The 10,081-nt window shown below is 37.8% G+C and overlaps 1 protein-coding gene across 2 annotated transcripts; it reads right to left on the bottom strand.

Annotated features, from left to right (window-relative positions):
* Positions 1-2,807: 2,807 nt before the first annotated feature.
* LOC18427326 (glycolate oxidase 1) lies at positions 2,808-7,730 on the bottom strand. Of its 2 annotated transcripts, XM_006836379.4 has the most exons (12): positions 7,666-7,730; positions 7,319-7,531; positions 6,604-6,728; positions 6,453-6,499; positions 5,112-5,189; positions 4,892-5,016; positions 4,409-4,475; positions 4,190-4,252; positions 3,916-3,985; positions 3,723-3,823; positions 3,387-3,491; positions 2,808-3,267 (listed from the first exon to the last, which is right to left on the bottom strand). In XM_006836379.4, the coding sequence occupies exons 2-12, from the start codon at positions 7,453-7,455 to the stop codon at positions 3,082-3,084; spliced, it is 1,104 nt and encodes a 367-aa protein (XP_006836442.1). In that variant the 5' UTR covers positions 7,456-7,531; positions 7,666-7,730; the 3' UTR covers positions 2,808-3,081. The 2 variants fall into 2 exon arrangements, with proteins under 2 accessions (XP_006836442.1, XP_088712875.1); XM_088856749.1 differs by lacking the exon at positions 7,666-7,730 and having other exon boundaries at positions 7,315-7,410.
* Between the last annotated feature and the right edge of the window lie 2,351 nt (positions 7,731-10,081).

The raw sequence follows: 10,081 nt of genomic DNA, 5'->3' as shown, positions 1-10,081 counted from the left end.
GCTTCAGATCATCAGAGTTTCTTCTGGTTGCAAACTATGAAGATGATCTATTTATATGATATGATGGGCCTCTATTGCGACATTGTCACAAAGTTGTGACATCTAAGAATTTATTGTATGATGAGCCGCACATGTAGAACTGGCTACTGGTTTTGCAGCTTGACTCGTGCATGAGCTTTATCAGTTTACATTTAGAAATGGTTGCCGATTTCCAGCACACTGAATAGTCTGTTTTTTGTCATCCCAATTAACGAGTTGATTAAGAGCAAGTGTTTGAAGATCGAAGAAGATAATCTCCTCATTTGAGGAGATGAATCCATACTATAAATTCCTAGTTTTTAGAGAATTGATACAAGGCTGCATTTAATGCATTAATGTGCAATAGATCTAAAACTCCTATGACAGGTCTATAGAGTCGTGTTTCGTAGTGCCTTACTCGATTGAATGGACATTCATAATGCCACTTTTAAACCTTAATTTACAATACATTGTCAAAAAATCCTGACCCTTTTTTGTTTCTGTTGTACATTGTGCAATGAGATGCCGAAAGTTGCATTAGCAAGGTTAAAAGGTGGCTCTCCCAAACTCAGCCTAAGAACAGTTACAGCATTACCAATTGTACTCTGTTGTATATTGGTCTCAAAAGCTTCCCATGACATGTTACACATCAATTTGCAACATATTTATTGAGTCCAAAGGAATGTTGAATTTTGTTCTTCTTGTTTACAAAATTTGATTTCGGCATCAGCTCCCACTTTATGGGCATGTTTGGATGGCATGCTGTATCATACCACACTATAGACGTGATTCCCTTACATTGGTACTCCCTAACTTTGGATTTTCTGCCTTTTGATGGGGCTCATCATGTCCCTTTCGTATTTTGGGCGTGACAATTATGAATCTGAATCCACTTTTAAATTCAACATCAAGGAAGAAGAAAATGAAGATAATCCTTACTGGATTTTATTTTTATGCATCATTTTGTTTCAGAAGATATGGTTTTCCTCGGTTTGGGCTCTACTTTGGTATTTAAGCCTAAACAGTAGCTGTTAAATGCCTCCTTTTGCCCAACACTTTGTCAACATAAAATCCTCTCTAGTTATAAAGATAGACAAAAGGATTCATCTTGCTTTGGAACAATGAAAAAGACATCTCCTAATTACGTTTAAATAAGCTCCAAGCATCTAAGTTTATTAAATAAAATTTCAAAATCGTCATTTAAATAATTTTTTTCTTCAAAAATATAAAATTTCAGTCATTTATTGTGCATAACAAGAGCCTTCTTTTTTTCCATTTCCTTCATAGTTTTAATTCATTATAATTTTTGCTTCAAAAAGGGGAAATTACGAACCACAACCGCTGACCACCGTATGAGCCCTAATAATGTTTTCTTTTACTACTACCCCCAAATAAAAAATGTACCTTTTTTTTACCAAAATACCCATGTTTATGTCACCCGCTTTTCTTTCTTTTTTGTTGTGCCAGAATGAAAATGCCCCGTTCGGCACAAAAAATGTGTAGGATTGAGTCCGGCCTAGCGCAAAGCACAAAAATTGTGCCAAACCGGTCCGGCACATTGATTTCATAGTGCCCATTCAACACAAAACATTGCCGGACCCAAGTTCTGAACCCGGTCAGTGTTTTGTGCTGGACTAGCACTATGAAAATGTGGGTATAAGGGGGAGAGAGGGCTATTTTGGTGATAAATTTATTGCCTTTTTTACTGGAAAGTGCTAACAAAAAATTAGTGTTTTAAAAAGTTGTATAGGGGAGGATGTCTAGAAAGTAGAGTCAAGGGAGGGGGTTTCAATAATTTTCCCTTTCAAAAACTTTTTTACATGTTCATACAACTTGACAATGATTCAACTCCCTGTTTGATTTTTTTTCAACCGTAGAGGTGGCCATCATAACACTTGAGTGCAAAAATCAAAAGTTGAAAAGTCCAAGAAGTTGACAGACAAAAATCAAATCTTGAGTGAAATTCCATGGTACGAAGTGAATAATTCACATAGTAAAAAGAGAAAATATACAATGAGACAGTTTACTTTTGATACAAAAGGTCGCAATTACCCCTGGCTATCAGATGTGAAATCAAGCAGCCGGGTGTGTGCTATTGAATGTGATCAAAGTCTGACAAAAAATTTCTCTAACTTTGTGCGGGGTAATGCCCCAACCTGGCCATCGTATTCTATATCTGAGGGCTTGGGTGGCTATGATGTTTGTGCAAAAGCCACAATGTAAATGCAGCCACAGCAAAATACATCAGCGTAATGCTGCTCGTCCTTACTAACACAGTGATTTGCTCATCCCAACTAACACAATAAAATATGGAACCCTCGGCATCAAATAAGACCCAGTAAGAGTTTAGACTACAATGTTTATGAAGAGGAGTGTGCCCTTCTTGATAAATAAAAAAAGGTTATGTCGTTTCTTTTGAAACAGCCCCTTGTTGCAGCCTTTAGTATATAAATCACTCAGCAATTTGGTTAAAAAATTTATTATTGTGCTGCATGAATAACTTGTCAAACCATCTCAATTTTCTTATTAGACAACAAAATTTTTATGGAATAACCAGCAATCGTACATCATAAAAGCTGTGAACCATTTCAACTTTTTTTTTCATCTTCATATCATAAATTTGAAGTTGACAATTTAACTCAAACACCAAGTCATGAGGGGATGTTCAAGATCCTATAATACGGAAATTTAAAAGACTCACATAAACAAGACTGATAAAATCTCTTCACATAAGTTGAAATATAAATAATTTTATGACTAAAATTTATAAGATATATGCCATTCATTAGTTTAGAGTAATGATAGCCCATTCAGAGAGGGATAGGTATTGGTATTTCCAATTCATGAAAGATGAAAGTGTCATCCACCATGGTTACGAATACAAATGCTTAATGATTCAGAGTATTCAAGGACAGAAGCATATCCTTGCAAAAGTTTTTCCAAAGAATGTGGATCCCGGTAGTATATGACCATGACTTACCTGCTATCACTTATTAGAATGTAAAGGCACACTTTTAAGTCACAGTGCAGTGGTGCACATGGAGGGATCATGACACTGTCCTTTTACAACCGGGAACCCATACGAAGCTGATCAGCCTCTGTTATTATATGGTTGCGAGTGATTTCCTTCAGTGAGCGGCAACCATTCAAAGCCATGGTCAGCTCGAACTCATCTCGAAGCATTTGGAGCACCTTCCGCACCCCAGCCTCACCTTCAGCAGCCAAGGAGAAGAGGACTGGCCTTCCAATCTGCGTTTTCCAGGGAGAACAACAATATTCAAGCTCAAAAATAAAATGCCTCTATTGTAGGATTTTCAACCAATATTATGGTTTCTAAGATGAAGATAGTAGTGATGATCTTCACTCACAAATATGCCAGAGGCTCCTAAAGCCAGAGCTTTGAAGACATCTGTTCCTCGGCGAACACCACCATCCAAAAATACAGGTACCCGACCTTGCGCAGCTTTGGCAACCTGAAGACATCATTCTTTGAATATTAACATCCTTTCTTTTTTGGGGGGGAGAGTAGTTAAACTGAGATTCAAACATCTTAAAAGAAAAATCTTAGCATCTAAAATAGCCCAATAAACATTATGTAATTGGACAAGCAAGAACAGTCTAGCTTGTGAAATTTGAGACTCTCTCTCTCTCTCTCTCTCTCACACACACACACACACACACACACACACACACACACGGATTACCTCTTCCAGAGCAATGATTGTTGCTGGCACATAATCTAACTGTCGAGCTCCATGATTTGACACAATGATACCTGCTGCTCCATTTTGGATGGCTATCCTTGCTGCACGTAAAAGAGCATGAGCATGGCAATGCAGAGAACCTTGTTACAATAACATCAGTAACCAAGGAAAAGCATAGCTATTGAGGGCTTACTATCTTCAGCAGTCAGAACACCCTTCACTAAAATTGGTAAGTCGGTAATTGTCTGCAACCACTTCACATCCTGTTCAAAACCATGATATATATCATTATCACAAAGACCATTTGCAATACAAAGAGAACATTCTTAAGCTGAAAACTCTTTCTGATCGACCAGCCAATGCGGCATCAGTAAAGGAGACAATTTGCGGAGCTCCTAGTTCTTGATTTATTTCTACAAGAACTCAACAATCCAGAAAAGAACATTCCCACCAATACCATTACTCACCTTCCAACTCAAAGATCGGTCAATTTGTCCAGCTACGTATGAAGCCAACCCTGAATCTGCCGTCTGCATGGTCTCAAAAATGTACATTTAATACAAGAGGTAAAGAAAGGGGAAGCAACTCTGATTGCAATTAGAAATCATGGTTTGTTATATAGAAAAAACCATATCATATTCTATACCCCAAAAATATATATATATATATATGTCATATCCACTCACCTGATCTATCGTGCCAAGATCCAACCCCTCAAAGTTCTTCAAAGAAAGATATGGAGGTAGAGTAAATCTGAGATGCATGAAAAATGTTTGACAAACCATGTCATAACATTAGATGAATGATTATCACACAGCCATTTCTGGCAATGTGAACTTACATATCCACAATCATTGTACACCTGAGACTAGCTAGAAACTAAAATCCTTGAGACCATTCACAAAATATTGACAGGAAAGCATACATCAATCTAATGGACTATGGGAAGACCAAAGCTCATTGGGTCATTACCATCCAGTGAAATGACGGACTGCGATCAAGAGAGCGGGAATATGCACCAACTGGTTCATGATGTCCATCATTCAGTGGATGGTGATGACCTAAAGGGGCAATCATTGCTACATAGTCTACTGAATTATATTATAATTTCCTGATTTTGTAACTTATTAAGGGCTGTGGTAGGTATGAAGGGGAGCTTGGATATATACCTGTTCCTAATGTCATCTTCCCTACGACCAAGTCGAGGAGTGTCCACTGTGAGGGCAATTGCCTTAAACCCAGCCCTTTCAGCTCTCCTTACGAGCTGAGCCACAACTTTCCTATCCTTGTACACCTGTCACCACACAGAGACCGATCTTACATTGAAAAATGTACACAGTGTGACTGAGAAGCCATCTTCGCAACCAACAGAGAATATTGTATGCTTACATAGAGCTGGAAAAAGCGAATGCCTGGGCCAGTAGAGGCAACTTCTTCCACGCTGGAGGTAGCCCATGATGACAGGGTCTGTGATAACCAATCAGACACAGAATAAAGTAAGAAGGCAAAAGACCCAATTCCCTAGAAAATATCTGCTATTTTCTTAAAAGGCTTCTAAAGAGAAACAGCAGAATGAGTAAACCCTGCTTGAGGATACATCACTAACATTGGCCTAAGTCACTTTTTGGATTGGACAAGATGACGTATAGATTGCGACTAAAATTACAGTACGTGTGTGTGTGACAGTCATTCCATACCCCTTATTTATTACAACCATCAAAAGTAAAATTACAAAATACCCATATATAAAGGTTAGCACTACAACATGTGAAGGAAGCTGTGATAAACACAATATATACGGTCACCATATAGGAGTTATCATATTTTTAGAATTTGATTGCATCAGAATATCCATCACCTATATGGTTGTCCTTAGACAAGTGAATGTGCATGCTGTAAAATGATGTAATACCTGCTACTCACGAGAAAATGGTTCATTCTTTCTTCCGAAGCTTATAGCATATGAGACTCACAATTGCCCTTTAATATTAGAGTAAGATGATATATTGGTTGTAACTTTGTAAACTACCCGGTAGAGTGCCAACTTCACATCTATGGAGTTTCCTTCCTCTTTCTATTCCAATAAGACCATTGAGTCATAAAAAGATATAGGCATATAAAGAGCAGGAAAATCGAGAAGAGTAACTCCCCTATCTATGTCCCAAGTTTGATTCCTATTTCTGAACTCCAATGAAAAGGTTTCCAAAAAATTGACATGCAAAGGGACCACTAATCCTGAGAAGTTAAACATGTTAAGTAATAGGAGAACTGAGATCTGCAGGCACGTAACTGCAGTAATTCATGCATAATAGATGCATAACAGGTCATCGATAAAAGAACATTAACAAAATACTCCTGCAGAAGGAAGGAAAGAAACAACAGGATTTTCAGGGAATTTGATCAAGCCACAAGGCAGCTAGGGAAAGAATCTCGTGAAGCTGTGATGTCAAATTTCTCAAGATGAGTCACGAGAACTCGCAGCACTAGACTTGGTTTATGAGGGGAACACAGCTGTCAACTTTCTTAACCACAATTCACTGGAGTTATACAACATGTCCTCTCCGAGAAAAAGTGGAACTGTTTTTATTTTCAAGTGGAAAAAGGGTGAGAACCCCTTTTTTTTTTTTTTTTGGTTCAAAGATGTCAATTATACAAGAATAAAACCATCGCCTCCCATATCTGCACTCAACAAGAACAACCTATCAATCTTCGAAAGAGGAGACTACTAACCATAATAGTGCCAGCTGCTGATGCTGCTCTTGCCGTTGCATACTCTCCTAAATAGACAGAAACAAAGCATATTAATATGGATTTGACCCGATTTTTTTTCATAGATGATAAATTCTATGGACTGTCTATCTCAAGGGAATAGCATATATACCATCAGGATGAGCCATTTTCTGCATGGCAGTGGGAGCAATCATAATGGGCATTGAAATTTTGAAACCCAAGAGTGTGGTGGTCATTTCAATGTTCGACACATCAATGAGTATGCGAGGGCGGAACCTGGTTAATAAAAGTTGGAGGAAAATCATCAACATGAAAAACAATTCAGGGAGCCAGAATTGATGGAGATGCTAAGCAAGAAGACTTGTGGTTTATGAGGATCCACAATAAATTATCACTGAGAGAAAGCAGCAGAGTAATATGGCTTACAAGGACTTTCCCAACAGATAAAAGATCAAATAAATAAATGGATAAATCATCCAAATAATTTGAGATTGCCATTCCTTGTTCCTTGTTAGGCATCAAGGAAGCTCCTATACTAAAACATGGGTAAGAGCACGCAACCATATAGAATCTCTCTCTCTCTAACCTTAGCAGCCTAATACCACAAAAGCAATCAAATCAAGAGCCAGAACCAAACTCCCCATTCCACTCTTTCCAATTGATTGCATTTATTTACCAGCACACCTTCGTAGTATGTGGGTTCCTATCACATTCAAAAGAAGAAACAGGGGAAAAAAGATATCCAGAAGTTCTGTACTCTGGAACAACCAACCCCACAAGCCACATCAGGTAGAGAATTATACACGCCACATCAGGTAGAGAATTATACACTATCTTATTATCTGTTAAAATAAGGGAAAACTCACAGAATTCGGGAGAAAGCATGTCTGTTTTCCCTGAGAGACCACTCGTCCTCTGCACCCGATGCGTAATAGTCGTACACCATCTTCGGCAACTTCTTCTTGGCGATGGCTTGATACTCCATTACATTAACCACCTCCATCTTCAGAGCTGAGTCTTGAAGCCCCCCAAACCAAAAATCTAGGACACTGGAGTCTCCAAGTCCCCCAAACAAAAATCTATGATACAGAAGAAGAAAACCAATTTTAGAGGGTATGAGAACCAACAAACAAAGAGATTAGTTGATGGAATATGAAACTAAGAAACTGCTGAAAACCAATAAAATATGTAAGAATAAATGATGAGGAGCAACCTGAAGAGATTTGGAAGCAGAAATGGTTGGAAAGTGTGCGAGGCAAGTGGTGATATAGATAATATGAGGGGAATGAGTGAGCCGAGGGGATAGATATATAATGTTAAGAGAGAGAGAGAGAGAGAGAGAGAGAGAGAGAGAGAGAATGGGTGGAGACAAAAAAATGTTGGGGAAAAAAGAAAATGAAAAATGGGATGTGGATCAGTTTTGGAAGGCCAGTGTTGGAAGTAACGTCCTTGGTATAGATGGAGAAGGCTTCTTATCCACAAAGGTCATACAAAACAGAGCACATCTCTCTCCCTATCTCTATCTCCAGTCTTGTTTGTTATACATGCCTCTGCAATTAAATTTTAGAGAGAAAAAGGGGCGAGTGGAAAATGCATGCACTTTGGGTGAATTATGGAGGTAGATGTGGGGGAGGTGAAAGAAATTTGAGTCTTTCTCTCTCTCTTATTTCTCTCTCGTAGTCTTATCTTCAAACTGGTTGTTGCCGCGTTGGTTCAGTGGCCCTGCTTCCGTTGCCGAGTTTTAGGCGGGCTGCGTTCCTTGTTTGCTTTCCAAAACAAAATCGAAAACGCATCAAAAAATTATATAAAAGTAAGTGCGATAGGAGAGAGAAATAAAATATATTATAAACCAAAAACACAGATGCCGGAGAGAGAGAGAGAGAGAGATTTTGATGGGCCCTCCTCCGCTTTGCTTTTGTTGGATAGTACAAAGGGGCCAGAGTGGGTCCCAAATCCGTTTTGTCACCTTTTGGGTCAGGTTGTTGAGCCTTCACAAACACCGTTATTCATGTGTGGCTGCCAAATTCTTGGGTGGTCCTTTCCAAGAAACATGCTTGCATGACTCCCTCTCTCTCTCTCTCTCTCTATCAAACCATGCAAGAGTTTCCACTTTTTCTATCCGCCAAATTGAGAGAATTTCAAATATGAGATCCCATTATCTATCGCTCCAAAACCGGTTAAAGTAAATTTTTCATAGACAGACATCTATGTTGTGTGAACAGTAGGCAATGCCACCATGATCTTTTTACTAAAAATAAAATAAATTTATTGCAAAATTAAATCTATCTAAAATAATCAAAATAACTATAAATTAAATAATAAACGGAAACCAAGTTTACTTGCTCGAGCTAGTTGGCCCAAGATGCTTGAGTTGGTGGTGCGCCCGTATCAGGATTGCGGATTGTTTACACCTCGTGCCTTTTATTTCTCTTTTTAACTTAGTTGAATTCTCCTATGATATTTGCTGGAAATATTGATTGTGGACGGTTGTTAGACATTAACATTGAATTAAAAGTTTTGTAGCTTAGATCTAGTGTTATGTCTTCTACGATCTAGTGTTATGTCTTCTACGATCTAGTGTTTAGATGACCTGGGGTGAGGTCTGTTCTCTCGACTTTGGGGTTTAGAAAACTAGGGTTTAGGCCTAAAAGATGAGGCTTCTAAACTTCTAACTTTTCTTTGAGTATTAGGTTTTTTAGATAAACTAGGTGTTATTTCATTAAATGACCCAAAATAAAAAAATTTATAGGCTTTAAAAGTTGGTTCTAAGTCGGTTGGGAATGATTCATGTTGGATTCCAACAAAAAAATTGAGTTAACTAGTCAGACAGGTTCAAATGCCACATTATATGGCGTTTAGGGGTTTCTGACCTAGACGCCACGAACAGTGGTGACTAGGGTTCTTAGATATGTGAGAGCTGATTTTTCAAGGTTTCATGGATCTACATATTAGACGCCACGTACCATGGCATGTCAAGCTCTATGGTCCAAAACCGTGGCGTTTATGGTTTGCTAATTTTTCAGGATTTTGTTGATCTTCTTGATATTGATTCAAATTCGTATTTTCTTCTTCGAATTTATCTCGAACGCTTCTATCCTAAGTTGGTTTTCATACTTTCTAGTGTTTAGGATGACTTTCTAGAATTTAAGATAGTTTCCTAGTGTTTTAGGATTATTTTGGAGATTCTCTAATATTTTTTGAAGGTTGGGACCATGGTCCAAAGGACTAAAAGGTTGGGACCGTGGTCCAAAGGACTATGTACTATAGAAGGGGTGACCTATGGTTTATTTGGGTGAGATGGTCCCTTGGGGTCTAGTTGACATTTTTAATGCAATTTTAGGGATTTAAAAATTTTAAAAATAGGAACAATAGGGAAAGTTAGCCAATTCAAAAATAGGGTGCCTACATATATAACTTTCAATTTTTCCTACTCTATGTTTTTTGAAATGTTCTTAGATTGAATTTCATAAATATAAATAATTAAATTAATTATTTAAAATATGAAATATATTAAAAACAATATCAAACCATATCTGGCCGGTCTAACTTGTTGAAATTAAAAAGCCAAACTAGACAAAGCCAATCAAGCATTAATTTTATCTGATTTTTACCAAATCCAACTAAAGCAC

This window comes from Amborella trichopoda, chromosome 2 (assembly GCF_054954075.1).
Source record: "Amborella trichopoda isolate Santa Cruz 75 chromosome 2, AtrichopodaSantaCruz75HAP2 v2.0, whole genome shotgun sequence".
Classification (NCBI taxonomy): domain Eukaryota; kingdom Viridiplantae; phylum Streptophyta; class Magnoliopsida; order Amborellales; family Amborellaceae; genus Amborella; species Amborella trichopoda.
This window is presented reverse-complemented; position numbering and strand designations above follow the sequence as displayed.

Coding starts and splice junctions, on each gene's coding strand:
- LOC18427326 (XM_006836379.4), bottom strand. CDS start 7,455: ATGGAGGTGGTTAATGTAATGGAGTATCAAGCCATCGCCAAGAAGAAG. Junction 3,824..3,915: donor TGTTCTGACTGCTGAAGATA/GTAAGCCCTCAA, acceptor TTTTACGTGCAG/CAAGGATAGCCATCCAAAAT. Junction 3,492..3,722: donor CAATCATTGCTCTGGAAGAG/GTAATCCGTGTG, acceptor TGATGTCTTCAG/GTTGCCAAAGCTGCGCAAGG.